The following is a 17,829-nucleotide window of genomic DNA, read 5'->3' as shown; positions in this document are numbered from 1 at the left end:
CAACATCTGGCCACGAGAGCTCCTCCCTCAGCCCTGTCCTCTCTTGGCTCCCGGGCAGGTCAGGGCTTCCTCCCACCTCACCAACAGGCCTTGATGCCCATGGGCGTCTCTTCCTCCTCTCTAAACAAAGACCTCCCTGGACCCAGTTCTCTGTACTCTTCTCTCCTCTACAGACATTTTCCCCTTGCTGATCTTGTCCAGTACATCTATAAGCTGATGACTCCCACATCTAAGAGTTTGGATATAACCTCTCCATGAGTATCAGACTCATGGATCCGCTTTCGTCTAACCCCTGATTCCCTGCACCAAGGACAGATTCATGTTCTCTCTCAGTCTTCCCCACCTTGGAAGATGTCATCTCCATCCACCCAGCTGCTCCACTCAAAAGCCTAGGAGTCTCTTTCCTCATAACGACACCCACACCATTGCCAAGTCACGTTGGCTATAATTCCAACATACATTCACTCCCTACCATCTCCAACCCCAGCCCAAGCCACTTGGTGTTTCAACACCTGGACACCTGCAGCAACTAGTCTCCCTGCCCCGACTCTTGCTCCTTTGAAATTCCTCTTCCACAGAACAGCCTGAAAGATCTTTCTGGCAAGTAAATCAAATCAATCGAGTCACTCCCTTGCTTTAAAACCCTCCAAGTGGCTTCCCATCAAGACCAGAAAAACAAAAATCAACCAAACCTTTCCAACCGCGGCCTGCAGGACCCTGCGTGGGTGGGCCCCGGCTTCCTCACCAAGCCCACATCCTTGGCTCCCCATTTTGGCCACACTCCCCTCCCAGTGACCTTCTCCTTCTCAGGGTCTTTGCACCTGCTCCTGCTGGCAAGGTCCTTCCCCTAGAGTCTCACACACCTGTCTCCTCGGCCTTCACATCGCAGATCAAACAGCCCCACTCCCAGAGCCTGCTTCTGACCGGCCCTCCCCAGAAGCACACATCACACCAGCACTCTCTATCCCAGGCCTCATTTTGTCTCCTTTGTAGTTCATCCTAGCTGATGAAATTTTCTTATTCGTTTACATGTTTATTCTTTTTATGTCCCCACAGAAGTGAGCTCCTAGAGCGGAGGGACTGACTCTGCTGTGCTCATCACAGGCTCCCCCTAGCACCTTGACAGTGCTTGACATATAGTAAGCACTCAATAAAAAAGTGTCGACTGACTGACTGACCGATGGGCACCCAGGTGGAGACATCTAGCAAAAGGATCAACCAGGAGATACAGAGTTGGGAGTCAGCACAAATGCCTAAACAGAAGGGAAGATTTTGTTCCAAAATTACCCCTCATGTAGGAAGGGTTTGACTTATAATCAAGTCCCTACAAAGTGTTATGCATTATGGGGCATGATCTCAATTATTGCATTTTGAACAACAAAATGTTCTTTGGGGGAAACTCATTAGCCTGAAATAACCTCAATCAATGAAGTCTGGGATATTCATGGAGGTCACTTGGCAGAATCAGAAAATATGGAGGCAAAGACATTTCACAAAATCTCATCATTATTCCTAGGGTAGAACCTTACAACTGCAAGTTTTGTCTTTGTAAGCAAGCCCTTAAAAAAAAAAAAAAGACATACTTTAAAAACCACAGAGGAAGTGGTTATGTTGTGGAGAGAACAGACACACCTCCTGGATGATGTTTAAAATTTACGCACCTAATATCATGCAGCCTTTTGTGGCCAAGAATAAAACCTCCAGCTTCTCATAGAGATTCAAAAAGCATTATGACACAAATAACTTGGACAGAAATAAAGTTTTTGTGCTCTGTAAAATGTCGATGAGAACAAAAGTCTAATATTGACCAGAATTGATGTTAATTGATGTTATTAAATAAAATGGCTCCATAAAATATGAGGAGAGGAAAAGCAATACTTCTTAATGTATTTTATACAATATATGACTTTCTAAAATATATAAAGCAAATGAAGGTAATAGAGTACCTTCTTATTCTACCCACACTAGAAGGGTTTTTTTTGTTTTGTTTTGTTTTTTGTGGTGTTTGTTTGGTACTAAGGATTGAGCCCATGGGGGCTTAACCATTGAGCTACATCCCCAGCCCTTTTTATTTTTTGACTCTTGATAGTTGCTTAGTGCCTTGCTAAATTTCTGAGGCTGGCTCCTCCTGCCTCAACCTCCCACGTCCCTGGGATTCCAGGCATGTGCCACCACTCCTGGCTAGAAGTTTATATATTCAGTTAGCCCCAAACTGTCTGCAGCGTCTTCTTATTGGGAGGAGGGAGGGCTGTCCTCTGTGGTGGGAGGTGATGAGCCTGGAGAGCGGGTGATGCTGTACAGAGATGCAGGGAGACCAGAAAAGATGCCCAAGGATGGAGGCTGAAAGGCCAAATGGAATGCAGGAAAGTCAGCCGAGCTTAGGTCAATAGGTGTCAACAAAGCCAAGGGACTATGAGTGTCACAGAGGAGGAAGAAGCCCGAGAGAAAGAAGTTTCTAGAAGGTGAAAGTGATCTTCAGAACCAAAGGCTGATGTGGGTCAAATTCAGTAAGGGTTGAAGTGAACTCAGTAGATTCACAGAGTGGTACCTGAGGCAGTAGAGTGGTCTGCAGAGATGGGACACAGGAAGAAGCCAGGTCCCAGTGAAGCGGGGGGACAGTGAGGGCCAAATAAATGGAGATGGCAGGCTTGGAAGAGAGCGTTGAAAGGGATATTTAAGAATATTTAATGGTATGAGGTTGGTAGGGGAAGGTCGAGGTCCCAAAGGGAGCCCAAGGGAATGGGATCCAAAGCCCCTGGGAGGCTCAAACTTGGACCAGAGAAGGACAGGTGTGAGACAGGTGCAAGGTCAGGTCATCCCACCGTGGACTGCTGCTGCCGCCCAGCCCCCCACTTAGCTCCTCCACTCAGGACCTCACAGGCACCACAGCCCTTCTCCCCGTCCACCAGCCGCTCCTCTGTTCCCCTCCTTCTGTATCCGGGTGAGGCCTGAGCACCACAGCATCTCTGACATCACCCTCATCTCACGTGCCAACAGATGCCTGCATCTCTCCTGGACCTCAGCAGGGATGGCACCCGCCCCATGCCAGGCACACAGTAAAAGGGTAACAAACTCTTGCCCAGGTAAAGATTGCAACAAATTCCTGTCCCAGCAGTATCCCCATTGTCCTGCTGAGCAGAACGCCTGGCCCCCGTCAGTCCTCATGAGTGTTTCCATCCCTTCTCCCTGTGCTGGGCTCCATGAGAGCAGCCCACAAAGCCAGATCACTGCCAATTCACATCCTCCAGCCCTGCCCCTTAGTCTCCTGACCATTGACCATGGTCTCCTGACCATTGACCATGTCTCTCCTGGCAAGTGTTCTGGCTCATTCCACTTTATTTCTCCGAGAAAGCAGAGCTGTCCAAGAAGCATACTCTCCCTGTGACTGTCTCCAAGCCCACAGACCACCCATTCCCTTTCCTCCCTCTCCCCCTGAAGCACAGTGGGGGGACGGGGGCGGTGAGGATGCTGCACCTGTTACTTCTCTAATCTCCCTACAAGTGCCAAGGAGCCTATTCTCCCCACTTCCTTGCTGTCTCCTAAATCTGTGATCTCGGCCTCCCTCCTAGTTCTCTGAGCACATAAGCAAGTTCAGATCTTTCCCATCAAAAAACAAAAGCCCAACCTTTCCTTAACCCTAACCCCCTGCAGCGACCTCATTATCTCTCTCCTGGCTTTCACAGCCATTTCTCCTCCCTGGCTTCCTACTCTCTCGCCCACCACCCACCGGCGGTGATCCATCTCTGCCCCACCAAGACACCCCGCAGCCCTGCCTGTGCCAGCTTCACCTACAATTCCTTTGTCATACATCGAGGCTTTCCAGTTCTTGTCTTGATGAGTTGGCAATTATAGCACGCCGCCTTCCTTCTCTACGCTCTTCCCGGTTCCATGGGCCCTTTGTTCTGTCCACCCAGGACTGCTCCCCCACTATACTGGGGTTCTAAAGATGACCGTCAGTCATGCATCGGGGCCCCTTGGAGTGAATTAGGGTGAACACATGCTTCAGGTGAGGCCTGAAATCATCTTCAGATTATTTCAATTGAGTCTAAGTGAAGCAAATGGTGGCAAAACTTGGGAAGACATGAGTTCAGAGCTGCTGGTGACCTCGTGCAAAGTCTTATGCAAAATCCCACCAGTACCGGAAAAAAGCCAGGAGGCAAGGGAGAGGGAGAGGGCCTCGACACACTCCAGAGCCAGCTCCAGGTGCTGTTAGGAGCCCAAGGCATCCATCCCTGCCCTTCCTGTGTTTCTATGAACCCATACATTCCCCTTCCATGCCCAAACTAATTCAAGTTGCATTTCTGTCTTTTTTTTTTTAATTGTAGTTGGACACAATACCTTTATTCATTTATTTATATGTGGTGCTGAGGATCAAACCCCAGGGCCTTGCACATGCCAGGCAAGTGCTCTACCGCTGAGCCACAACCCCAGCCCTGCCCTTCCTTCGCAGTGAAGAGTCCCAGCTAAGGCACCGATTGAGGCTTCTGCAGCACCATTCTCTGGCTTCCTTCCAAGCTCTCCCTGTCGGCCTCAGCCCACCTCTGAGCTGGAAAGGTCCTGGGGCTCCATCCCAGACCCTGTGCTCTCCTCATTCTCCACACCCTCCCTGGGTGATCTCATCCTCTCCTGTAGCCTTGACTTCCCACCAGGACAATGTTGAATCCCAAATCCATATTTCCACCCCTACTCTCTTCTTTCATTTTTTCATGTTGATAGAAAACACATTCCATCAAAATGACCACCTTAGCCACTTTTAAGTGTACAGGGCAGTGCCTTTCAACACATTCACAACTATATATAACCATTACCAGCATTTAATTCTAGAACTTTTTCATTGCCCCTAATGAAGACTCCGTTCCCATTCAGCACTAACCCCCACTCACCCCTCACCCTAGTCCCTGGTCACCTTTCACCTCCTTCCTGTACCTATGAGTTTGCCCACTCAATATTTCAAAAAAGTGGAGTCACATAACATTTATCTTCTGGCATGTGGTCCATGTCACTTATCATAATATTCTCAAGATCCATCCCTGTTGTAGCCTGTATCAGAACTCTATTCCTGTTTATGGTTGAATAGTGTCCCACGTGGGTTTAGACCACATTTTGTTTATCCTCTCATCGTTGGTGGACATTTGGGTTGTCTCCACCTCTTGTCTATTGTGAGTGCTTTTTTTTTGCCAAGAACATTCACGTCCCAGATTTTGAGTCCCTCCGTTTGGTCCTCTTGGGTGTGTACCCAGGAGTGGGCTCCCTGGCTCAGGTGGTAATTCTGATTCACTTTTTGAAGAACTGCCAAACAGTTTTCCACAAAGACTGCTCCATGTCACATTCGCACGGGCAACACTGAGGGTACAGAAGACAATTTGGCTCTGTGAAGGCAGCCAGCCCAGAGCCGCACCCCACCCCTGAGGCTCCGGGATGGGCTAAGTGTGGGAAATTGGGTGAGGCTCAGGGATGGGGGGTGAGGAGTTGAGGCTGTCTGTCGTGCGCGTAACATCATGACAAAAAGGGTCTTTTCAGGACTGCGTCAGAATGTCCCAAAGACCTGATCAAAATGGCTGCACCAGAATATCACGACAAGTCATTTAGCCAACTCCAGGCACAGTGACGCTCCCTTTGACCCCCATTTTCTCTTTCCCTCCCTACCTGCTCCTTCACCCACACTTCCCAGCTTAGCCTTGGCAAGCTAGTTCTCCACTGCGAAGGTCAGGACCTCTCCCAGGTGTAGGGACAGTGATCACAAAAAACACATCCCTGTAACCCAGACCCAACCAAGCCTCTCCTCCCTGATGTCCAGTGTCCCTTCCTTCCTTGGCCAGAATCGAGGCTCCAGAAGCTCCAGGAAGCTCCTACACATGAGGTGACAGGCTAGCATCAAGGCCTGCTGTACACACTTCACCCCCAGCTGGCTTCCCCAGCCATCCTGATGTCCCACACTCTGGCAACACGAAGCACAGGCCAAGCAAAGAACCCCCCATACCCCACCGCTAACCCAGAGGGAGCAGAGGCTGGATGAGCAGATGGACTTCCAGCCAGCCACTCAGCCCCCTGGGATTTCCGCCTGGTAGAGGGAAGGAGGGGGAAAAGGAGATATGGTCATCACCGAAGGCTTCCGGAAGAAGAGCAGGTGGTCAGGGAGAAACCTCTGGAGATGGGGCGCTAAGCTAGAGGGGGACTGATTCAACAGCTGCCATGAGCTGGAGCGGGGACTATCACTCCAGATAGGAAGGCCAGGGCAGGTTGGCCAGGCTGCTCCAGACAAAGAGTACGTCCATGGCAGAGGCTGGGCAGGAACTGCTGTTCATCCGTGGCCACTAGGACGCCAGTGAGCCAGGAGAGGAGGGAAGGAGTGTGCAGGTGAGGCCTCGCAGGCCTGTGTGCATAAGGTCCTACAGGCCACCCTGATGCTGTTAGCTGTCAGTCTGAGTGAGCAGGGGAGCAGGGGTTGGGGACGGGGGTGGGCATTTTGAACAAAAACATGCACAGCCCTTCAGGAGACTGCATTACAATAAGTGAACGAGGGGCAAGACTAAAGTTGGGGGAGCAGTATGAGACTATTGGATCGACCCAGGGGTGATCCAGTCATGGATTAATCCAGGAAAGATACGGCTTATGCTTCATGTTACCAGGGCCACACAGAGTTGCTACAGGACCCTACAAGTCCACTCCTGGGTACAAACCCTAAAGGATGGAACAGTTTGGTCAGATTCTGAAAATGTTTTGAAAGCAGCACCAAAATTCCACCCATTGAATGTTGGGTAATTGAAAAGAGGGTCGGCAATGACTTTATTCATGGTCTGGGGCCTAAACAAGTAGGTGAGTAAAAATGCCACTTCCTGGAAGAGCCAAGTGAGAAGAGATTCCTGGAGAAGAGAAGGAGTTCATGGCCAGATAAACAGACGTCACCTAAACAGTATGAGATTGTTTTAATACAAGCAGGTCCCACATACAAGCTAAAATTCAAATTTAACTCGGTGTGTTTATCTTTGCCTCTTTGGTTTTGGATTTGGTTTGGCTTTGCTTCTAAGTCGTACAACTTTCATAAGTAAAGAGCTTAATTTGGGACAACGTAAGGTGTGTTTCCCACTGAGCATCCATAGGGAAAAGTCACTTAGCGACTGGATACCTGAGAATGGAAACAGCCTGAGCTGGGGTCCAGTATCTAGGAGTTGTCCACCGAGTTTTGGTGTTTCAAAGCCTGTTACTGGTTGGCATTAGCAAGAGAGTAAGTGAAGACAGAGAAGAGGAGGAGTCCAAGGACCAAGCCCAAGGATGCCCCAATACTTAGAAGTTGGGGAGATATGGAGACTGAGAAAGGAAGAGGGGAAAGACAGGGGAGTGGGATGTCCTAGAAGCCAAAACAACTGAGGGAGAGAGGAACCAGCTTCATTCCGTGCTGCTAAGAATCCGGGGAAGGATGAGGACCTGACCATGGGATTTAGTCATGTCTCGACAAGAGCATGAGGCTTAGTCAAAACTCGCTTCCTGGAAGAGGATCTTCTGAAGGATGCTATAGGGTTAACTTTTTTTGTTTTGTACTGGGGAACTGGATATTGAACCCAGACGTGTTTTATTGCCAAGCCATATCCCTGGGCCTTTTGATTTTTTATTTTGAGACAGGGTCTCCCTAAGTTGCCGAGGCTGGTCTTGAACTTGTGATCCTCCCAAGTTACTGGGATTACAAGGTGAGTGCCACTGCACAGAGCTGGAGCTATAGTATGGAAAGCAAAAACCTAACTAGAATAACTTCAAGAGAGCATAAGAAAGGGGGAGAAATGGAGAAAATGAATCACAGCAACTCTTTTAAGGAATTTTTCAATGAAGGGGTAAGAAGAAATGAACAGACACCAGAAGAAGAAATAGGGCCAAGGAGAGGTGTGTGTATGAAGATGCTTCCTGTAGCGGGGAAACGAGGAAGATCCAGGACAGAGCAAAAGGCTGATGGCGGTGGAGAGAAGAGGTGGAGGTCAGTCCTTGGTGGCCAGCAGGGTGGATGAACTTGTAGAATCCAGACAGCAACTCAGTAATCTGTCCATTATATCCACAGATGTACTCTGCATCTGTGGATGCAGATGTCTCAAGCAACACGGGGTGTCCTGGAAGAAATGCACATTCTAGCCTGGGTCCTGGGACTTGGCTTCCTCCCGTCTGCCACCCCAGGCAGGAGTAGACAGCCGCATCCCTTCACACCTGACTTCCTGGTGGCTTCTCCCTGTCCCATCTCTCTGACCAAGGAATAAAGCAGTCTTCAGGCCTCTGATGCAGATGCAGGAACACAAGGGCAACCCAGGGGAGGTCCTGCCCATCTCGGAAACCCCTGCCCAAGGCCAGGGCAAAGACCAAGGGGCAGCCTGGGAGAAAGACGAGACTGGACCAGGGCCTGGGCCGGAAGAGATGCAGTGGCTTAGGGCCTACCACCCCCAGATGGCAGGTGTATGGCCTAAGGGGCGTGGAGGTGGCAGAGGCAGCTGCCAAGCCCTGGCGCAACACAATCTTGCCCTGAGGCAGGGGGATGGCCTAGATGGCCTCCCACACAGTCCCCTTCTCAAGGAGCAGAAATCTAGGGTGAGGTTTCAAGGACTTCAAGTCCTTAGAGCCTCTCTGAGGAATGGGGAGCTCTCCCTGCTCATTCCCCCAAAAGCCAAGGCCAGTTTAGGGGGTACCTCCTGATCACAGGAGGAAAGGGCAGCCTCTGGCAGGGTCAGATTAACAGGACCTATGCAGTGAAGTCACCAGGTCACTAGAGCAGAGTAACCCAAGTGCACATGCACACACACACACACACACACACACACACACACACACCCTACACACCACCGTCTCACACACAGCCACACACGCACACATAACCTCCCCAACTGCACACATCCAAACACACCCACTCATGCCGTCCACACTAACCCCAGAAACACACCGTCTCCCCCACACTCAACCTTCTGCGCACCCGGCATTTACTTTACAAATAGGAACAGTGTCTGCTGTACCCCAAGGCCTGGGAGAGGCCGCAGAGACCTGAGCCCTGAGCCTCTGCTCCTGGAGGTCCTCTATGGGAATACTGGGAAGAGGAGGCTTTGGACAGGGTGACCAGAGGAACCTGCACAGTCCAGGCCGAGAGAACAGCAAAGGCAAAGGGAAGCACAGCTTGTTGGAGGAACAGAAAGAAGGCCACTGAGACTGGAGAGTCATCATAGGGATGGCGTGTGACCGGAGGTGAGGCGAGACTAGGTCATTTGCAACCTTATAGGTCAACCTCAGGAGAGTGGGTACTAATCTAAAGGTAATGAGAAGTCACTGCAAGGTTTTCATAGGGGAGTGACATGATGCGGTTTATATCACTAGAAGAAACCATGGGAGACATTTTTATTTAAATATTCTCAGAGTGGCAAAGGCATTTCTAAATAAGACCAAACCCAAAGGGCATTAAAAAAAAAAAAGATTAATGTATTTGACTACATAAAAATGTTTTATTCTGCTTGATAAAAACTCCGTATATAACTTAAAATATAAATGTCAAACTGGAGAGGGGAAATTCTATTCCTATCTCAGACAGAGGACTGGTTTCCTTAATATATAAAGAGCTCCTAGGAAATCAATAATAAAAAGGCAACCATCTAATTATAAATGGACAAAGAACAATTCACAGGAAAATAAACGAAAATGGCTTTTAAATGTATGAAAAGATGTTCAATCTCACTCCATGATAGGAGAAATGTAAAATAAAAGTACAATGAAGTACCACCGGCAATGATCATAAAGTTTGGGAACACTACAATGACAAAGGTATAGAGAAACAAGAATTCTCATGTCCAAATTTTTAAATGAGCATATACCTTTAACCCCAAAGTTCCACTGCTAGGAAAGTATCCTATAAACAAAATTTTTAATGAATTCAATAATGTTTATTCAAGGATATTTGTCGTAATGGTGTTTGAGATAGAAAGGAAGACTAAAAACAGCCTTAATTTTCATTAAAAGAGGACTGATTAAATAGATTATAGAAAAATATACTATTTAGTTCTTTTACAAAAAGAAGAAGAGGAGGAGGAGGAGGAGGAAGGAGGAGGAGAAGAAGAATCTGCTCTTTACCTACGGGTAGGGGAAATGTCCAATATTTTTCAAATGAAAAAGGCAAAGTGCCCAATTACCTTCCTGGCATCCTTCCATAGATTAAATGAAGGATGTCACCATAGCTGAATACGCACAGATGACTCAGGAAGGAAAAACATGAGGTGGGCAGCCCTCGCCGCTCAGGTCTGGCCCTGGAAACGTGCACATCATCAGTGGACAAATGGGAGTTAAAGTCCCCGGAGCTCACCTGAGAGAGAGAAGGGTCCTGGGACTTGCCCACCTAGAGCCCAGGATATGAAGGTTCCCAGGTGTGAGGACATCAGGAACGGGTGTCAAGGAAGCCTGGGAAAGAAAATGCTCTGAGAAGAAAGGAGGGGCCAGTTTTTTCAGGTGCTTCTGAAGGTCGAAGAAGATGGAGACTGAGACATGGCTGTCAGGGTTGGTATCATGGAGATTCATGGTGGCCTTGACAAGCTGTTTTTAGTAATGCAGTAGGGACAGGAACATTGTTCCGATGAGTTGGAACGGGGCTAGGAGGTAAGGAGGTGGGAAGCAAGCTTTGAAACGGAGCAGAGCAACAGGAGACAAGCAGCAGGTGGCAAAGTCATGGTACCCCCACCATCACACCCATACACCCCTCAAATACATCGGCACAGAACCACCCAGACCAGCCACTGTCGGATCTCAGCAGAGATTTTCAAGGGTCATGGCCACAGCAAGTAAAAGGTGGCCTCTGCCCTATAGCTGTGCCCTGTATACAGGTCCTCAACCCTGCTGAGACCCCCAAGCTGGCTCTGTTACTTATTACCAGTGTGACCCTGAGCAAGTCACCCAACTTCTCTGTGTGTCAGTTTTCTCACTCACAGAAGCAGGAAGAATCACACCTGCCTCGTGTGCATGCTGAGAGGATGAAATAAGGCCTGTGGGGCAGAGCCTGGCACAGAGATGTTTCTGGGCCGCCAATTTAGGGTAGTTCTCTCACAAAATGAGAAGTGGCAGGGGGACCATAGTTGATGCATTACTTAGGAGGGTTTTTTCCTGTTTTGTTTTGTTTTCTGGTGCTGATGATGGGACCCAGGGCTTCATGCATGCCAAGCAAGCAGTCTGCCACTGCCACACTTCCCCAGCCCAGGGGCCATTTTTTAAATTACAAAGTGGTGCTGTTAATTATGCCAGGACCGACCGCAGGCATAAACCAGTGCAAATCCGGGACAAATGCGACGTGCCGTTCCCATAGTGGCAGCCATCTCTGTCCAGACAGGGAGGACTCAGGCCTGAGGGTGACTAAGGGTGACTAAGATTCAGGGATTCCCGAAGTCCGTAAGCCAGGGGGTTCCCAAGGAGCCTGGGACACCATGGGCTCTTGTCAGGTTCCTCATCATAGCAATAAGTCAATAAGACAAAGCATCTTTGTTCCCAGAGCCCAGGCCAGGTGCCACTCAGCCACAGGCCCCTGACTCTCACCAGAGGGTGCAGGGCGCAGGTCTGACCCAGGGACAGGCTCTGCCCCTTGACGTAACTCCAGGCAAAGACCTCTCCATCCCGCCTTCACCCCCCACATCTCCCTTGCAGGCATAGGTCTCCCTGCAGCCCTTCCGCCGAGGGCACACAAGTCTGGCCCCCACTGTGGCCCTCCAAAGTGCACCTGGCTGCGTCCACGCTGTCATCGGGGACCTATGGAGGCGGGGGGGGGGGGCGGGGGGGGCGGGGGGGCGGGAGCCGGCTTCCTGGAGTGTCCTTTCGCAGGGTTGGGGCCTTGCGCCGGGCGGGGACCAGGATGGGCAGGGCACTGGCACAGAATCCGTGGTACCGCGCGGGGGCGAGTCAAGATTGCAGCCTGTCCCACGGCCGCGGCGCTTAACAGTTGGCCGAGGGCCTCACGCCTCGAATCTCATTGGCGCCTTTGCCACAGCCCTGCCCATGGCCACCGACGCCCCCATTCCACGGGTGAGCAAACCGAGGCCGGGCCGAGCCGCGAGCTCCTCGGGAGCGTGCCCGGGGAGCGTGCGGCGCAGGGATTAGAACCCCGGGCCGCCGCGGGCGGCTGGGGCTCCGCCCCCGACCCTGGACCCTCCCTCCTCGACCTTGGACCCTCCCTCCTCGACCTTGGACCCTCCCTCCTCGACCCCGGACCCTCCCTCTCCGCCCACCCGGGTCAGCCCGCTGCGCGCCTCCGAGACCTCAGAGCTGCGCTGGTCCTCCCTCGGGCCTTCTGTTGCCGGCCTCGGGGACGCGGGGCCAGGCCCCAAGGTGGCCGGGCTGCTGACGGTAAGAGCGGGACAGGGGCGGTCCCCGGGGGTGCGAGTGCTCCCGTGCGCTCCCCTGCGGCGGGGCTGCGGTCAGGAAGCGAACAGGCGGCAGAGGGAGAGACACCCCAACCTGCCAACGCCTGCTCGCCCCTCGGTTCTTGGCGGGGTGACCGTTCCAGCTGCTGGAAGGTTCCTGGACCGACACCACCACCACCCCAGAACCACAAGCTCCCGAGCTGCCCGGAATGAAGGGAAACGGGTGGGAAGGGAAGGGGCTTCTGTCTTTGGAGGGCATCGTAGGGGCTGGACGCCGTCCCTTCCCCGGAGCTGGGATCAGTAGGCACTCAGTAGACTGTGCTGGGAGCTAGTGGTGGGGGACTGCAGGGGTCCAGAACCGGATCCTCCAGTCCGCAGCGCGGTCTGAGAGGGAAATTCTTTCCCCATGAGTCGCCTCCTTCGGGTGTGTCTGGCAGACGGGACTGGGCCAGGACTGGGCCTGAGCACCTGGAAGGTGAAGGTGGGGGCCCAGGGGGCAGCGGTGGAGGGCTTCAGATGGAAGCAGCTCTTGGGGCTCCTCTTCTCCCGGGCTTGCAGGTGATGCTCCCCTCTCCACCTCAGCCTCCTGAACTCTCCCCAGGTGAGTGGCGATCAGGGGAGGGAACCTTCTCTTGGGATTCTTACAACAGTCCAAGAAAATAGGACTTCTTTCCCTTTGGAGGTAAAGAAACGGCCAATTACATTAGAGAACTCTTGGGTGGCTTTCAGCTAGTAAACGGCAGAGCTGAGGTCTGACTGCAGGCACGACTTTATGGTCACCGCATGGTTCACAGTCCTCCCCAAAGGCCAGGCTTGGGGCGATGGGAGTGGGGCACAGAGGAGGGTTTCCAGATTTGAGGTCTTCCCAGTCACCCCAGCTGTGGGAGATTGTGCTTCCAAGGGGCAGGCGGTCAGGAGGGTGTTGTAGGGAAGGGGTCCACACCCTCCCTCTCCTGTCCAGGCCCACGCAGCTCCTGCTGAGCCTTCCCACCCCCTCTCTGAGAATTCAGCATTCACTTGTTTGCCCACAGAGCATTTAGTGAGTGCCTACTGTATGCCAGGCACTAGGCACTAACCATGAAGCCCTGAACAAAATGGAGTTGACATTTTAACTGGGGCGCCAGACAATAAATATGAACAAAAAAATGATAAATACTTAAATTTCAAATGGTGATTAAGAACTGTGAAGAAAAGAAAGGGGGCAGGAGCAGAGCGACTGGAGACAGGTTCAGATCCAAGGTAGTCCTAAGAGGTCCTAATGTTTGAGCAGAGGTAAATGAGAAGGGTCCAGCTATGTGGGGTTCTGGAGGAAGAGCATTCCAGGCAGAGGAATCAACGTAAAGGCCAGAGGCCTCAGTGCAGCCGGAGCAGGGAGAGGCAGAGCAAGCGAGTGGGAGAAGACAGTGAGGATGTAGAATCCGGGGTTCAGTTCTAAACAGTGAGAAGCTAGTGGGGGTTCTAAGCAGGTGGCATGAGCCATGAATGGACTCAGGGGTGCACAAGCAGTAGCCTCAAGGCCAGTGAGGTGGCCGAGGCAGTGATGTAGACAAGAGTGATGGTGGCTCAGAGCAAGGCAGTGGCCCACACATGCTCAGAGCACAGGCCCAGCTCTCCAGGGCGCTCACATGTGCACGCAGGTCCACACAAGCACCTGAAGAGGTGTCTGCTCTCACACCCATGGCAGCGCGCCACCGATACAAGGTACACTCAGTGACTCACCCAGCCACACCCTGTGAGTCACTCCAGGGCTGGGAGAAGGATGTGTGATTTAAGGATAGACCAAAGCACACCTCCTCACCACGAAGCCCTGGCAACCAGCATGGCTCAGGGTAGCCAGGACTTCCCCAGGCCCAGCATGGGGAGGAGGGGATTGTCTCTACAGAGTCCCTGGATCTGGTGACCTTCCAGGAGCAAAGCCATAACCCTCCATGTGCACTCAACCCAAAATGGTTCCCATTGTCACTACCCACTGGCCAGGAGACCTTGGAGGCTCTGGCTCCTTTCCCAGACTTTGTGTCCTCTCTAGAGATTGGGGCTCATAAACCCCAACTTCACAGGCTGATGTGAAGGCATGGACAAGGTGACAGGCAGGTGTGCAGCACAGAGGGAGGGGAAAGGTGGAGAGCACAGGCCCTAGCAGGACAGCCTGGCCTTGAGTCAGGCTTAAGTGAGGGACTTGACCTCTTGGCACTTCACAGTAATAAATAGCTGGCATTTCATGAACATTTACCATGTAGTGTGTGCCTTGCAATTTTATGTCATTTGATTATCAGCTTTTCATCTGTAAATGGGGAGCAGAGTCTATCTGCCCCGTGGGGTCATTATAGGATTAAGTGAGCTTCTGCACACGGGGTGGTTAGCTTCATACGTGGCTCATAGTAAATGCTCAGTGAATGGTCACTGTTAGCAACAAGCACACATTCCCTTCTGCTGGATTACTAGCTGTGACTGTGAGCAGGTTACTTCTCGTTGTATCTCAGTTTCCTATTGGAAAGGGTGGAATAATAGTCTCAATCTCAAAGGAACACTGTGATGATTGAACTTGTCTGTCCACATAAAGAACTCAGAACAATGCCTGGCACCTAGTAAATGTTCAATAAGTGTGACTGATTCATTAACATGACAATTTTTCCAATCATTCCCTCAGGTGGGCACGGTCCCCCTTGTCCCCACCAGGCGCCATGGACTGGAAGACGCTCCAGGGCCTCCTGAGTGGCGTAAACAAGTACTCCACAGCATTTGGGCGCATCTGGCTGTCGGTGGTATTCGTCTTCCGGGTGCTGGTGTACGTCGTGGCCGCAGAGCGCGTCTGGGGTGACGAGCAGAAGGACTTTGACTGCAACACCAAGCAGCCCGGCTGCACCAACGTGTGCTATGACTACTACTTTCCCATCTCCAACATCCGCCTGTGGGCCCTGCAGCTCATCTTCGTCACCTGCCCCTCGCTGCTGGTCATCCTGCACGTCGCCTACCGGGAGGAGCGGGAACGGCGGCACCGCCAGAAGCACGGGGACCAGTGTGCCAAGCTGTACAGCAACACCGGCAAGAAGCACGGGGGCCTGTGGTGGACCTACCTGTTCAGCCTCATCTTCAAGCTCATCATCGAGTTCCTCTTCCTGTACGTGCTGCACACGCTCTGGCATGGCTTCGGCATGCCGCGCCTGGTGCAGTGTGTCAGCGTGGCGCCCTGCCCCAACACCGTGGACTGCTACATCGCGCGGCCCACCGAGAAGAAGGTCTTCACCTACTTCATGGTGGGCGCCTCCGCCGTCTGCATTGTACTCACCATCTGTGAGATCTGCTACCTCATCTTCCACAGGGTCCTGCGAGGCCTGCACAAGGACAAACCCACAAGGAGCCTCCCATCCTCCAGCAGCCGGGCCTCCACCTGCCGCTGCCACCACAAGTTGGTGGAGGCCGTAGAGCTGGGTCCCAACCCAGACGATGACACGCTGCAGGCTTCGGCACCCAAACTGACCCCCATCTGACCACGTCTGGGGGCGAGGTGAGAGGGGCTGCATGGTGAAGAGGTCCTGTAGGTGCTGGGAACTCCCACTTTGAACTCACCAAGCTCTCCAGTTTCATTTGGGGCAGTTATTTTTGCTGCTGGGTACTGTGCTGTCCACCTGGATGTAGCTCACACTGCACACCCCCACGGAGGAGGCAGACATTTAAACAAGCAAATGAACCTAATATAAGCATGCCGGGGAGCAGGGCTCCTTCGTGACCCCTAAGGGGACAGTCAAGCCAGGCTTCCCTAAGGGAATAGCACTAGAGGGGTGAGGCATGCTCCCCAGAGGAGAGATGGTGGCCTGGGTGCCGCCAGAGGAGAGATGTTTGCCCCAGGCTGGGCGCACCAGGCTCCACAGATGGGAAGGTCTCCTCCAGCACCGGAAGTCTGCAGGGGGTGTGGGAAGAGGCAACAGTTCTAGACACCCAGGGACCCTCCTCCCTCAGCAGCAGCCCCCTGCCCCCAAACCTTCCTCCAGCCTCAGTCAGCGGTGCTCTTGTCTTCCTCCCTCCCCAGGGTTCAGCCTGCTGCCCTCTGTCCCCAGGAACTCAGGTGGATGTGCCAGTAGGAACACCCGCAAGGCAGCTCCTTGAAATCAATAAAGCTATATTTTATACAGATTGGCTCCATGCTTGGTACTGCCACTCACAGCTCCCTGACAGCAGGGAAGAGCCGCGTGGCTGGTGGGTGAAACTAGGGTGGAGATGGCTAGGGTCAGGCAGAGCCTGGGGTTGACAGGCTGGAGCCAGGGAACCTGATACACATGTTGATATTCTAGCCGTGGACACAAGAGGGCGCTGTCCTCCCTCTACAACCGCTCCTCTAACCTTCAGAATTAGACTCTGCCCTGAAGACACACAATCACTGCACTTTTCAGTAGGCGAACCACACTCCCTCCTCCCTTGTCACCCAATCACTGCCATCACAACCTGCGTTCCCACCCTGAGTACACACAATCCCTGCTGTTCACTCTCATAACAGGCCACGTAGCCTGCATGCAGTCCAAGCCTTGCCCAGCAGTTCATTCAGCCCCTTCCATTTTCCCCACACCAGACCTTACCAGAACTCTGAGACTGCATAGGGGAGTAGGACCTGAGCCCAAGGGGCTCAGAGCCTGAGGGAGACAGAAAAAACTCACCTGCCCTGCCCCCCCCCCCCCCCCCCCCCCCCGTCGGATGGCTCACAGCCCCACTTCCAGCATTGACTGACCGACCGGGCATTCAGAGGACACCAACATCCCAGGCCAGACCGGAATGGGAAGCAAAAGGGGGTACAAGGATAAACCACCCCAGAGGAACATTTAGTGACCATCAAGGCCAAGGTCAGGAGCCAGAAAAGCCAGAGCCAGTGCAAGCAGAGGCCAGGGCACTGTGGAGACAGGCTGTGGCTCACCTTTGCTGTCCCATGTGGCCATGGCAGGTGGATGAGCCAGCTGAGTTTAAAGGGCCCAGGGCTGGGCTACACTGTTCACCACACTCCCAGGACTGATCGTTAACCACTTCACAAGCACAGGTTCACCGCCCTAACTAACCTTGGACTGAGCTCTCAGGACCTCAGTCTTGGCATCCATACAAAAAGGAACTGGGTCCCAGCAGAAAACAGATGGTCCATTCAAACCAAGTAGCTTTAAGGAGTTTCCAAGAAAGACTGTTTTCAAAGGTGTGGACATGATTAAGGGAACCCACAAGGGATACTGTGGTACCTTAGGGCTAGCAGCAGGGTAACATCAGCCAGCAGCTAAGAGATGCATCCCACAACAGCAACCAGACAAATCCCTCCTGTTCTCCCACCTCCTGTTCGCCTGCCAGTGGCTCCCACTGACCCAGGAGAAATCAGAGGGGAAGGAAGCCTGTGAAACAGCCAATACAGGTCAAGCTCCCAGGCACAGTGGGATGGAGTGTAGCTCTCAGGGGCAGGAGGACTTTACTCAACACAGCACTTGGGACAGTGCATACCAGTAGAATT

General features: G+C 52.4%; 1 protein-coding gene across 2 annotated transcripts; it reads left to right on the top strand.

Moving 5' to 3' along the window:
• Positions 1-11,760: 11,760 nt before the first annotated feature.
• On the top strand, positions 11,761-16,768 carry GJB3 (gap junction protein beta 3). 2 transcript variants are annotated; one of them, XM_081308670.1, is made up of 2 exons: positions 11,761-12,336; positions 15,001-16,768. In XM_081308670.1, the coding sequence occupies exon 2, from the start codon at positions 15,035-15,037 to the stop codon at positions 15,839-15,841; it is 807 nt and encodes a 268-aa protein (XP_081164796.1). In that variant the 5' UTR covers positions 11,761-12,336; positions 15,001-15,034; the 3' UTR covers positions 15,842-16,768. The 2 variants fall into 2 exon arrangements, with proteins under 2 accessions (XP_081164796.1, XP_081164797.1); XM_081308671.1 differs by lacking the exon at positions 11,761-12,336 and adding an exon at positions 12,358-12,954.
• Positions 16,769-17,829: the final 1,061 nt, after the last annotated feature.

Source organism: Spermophilus citellus, assembly GCF_964194105.1.
Source record: "Spermophilus citellus genome assembly, chromosome: 9".
Classification (NCBI taxonomy): domain Eukaryota; kingdom Metazoa; phylum Chordata; class Mammalia; order Rodentia; family Sciuridae; genus Spermophilus; species Spermophilus citellus.
The sequence above is the reverse complement of the archived record's forward strand: the minus strand, read 5'-3'. Positions and strand labels throughout refer to the sequence as shown.

Excerpts from the sequence above, each read along its gene's own strand:
- GJB3 (XM_081308670.1), top strand. The coding sequence starts at position 15,035 with ATGGACTGGAAGACGCTCCAGGGCCTCCTGAGTGGCGTAAACAAGTAC.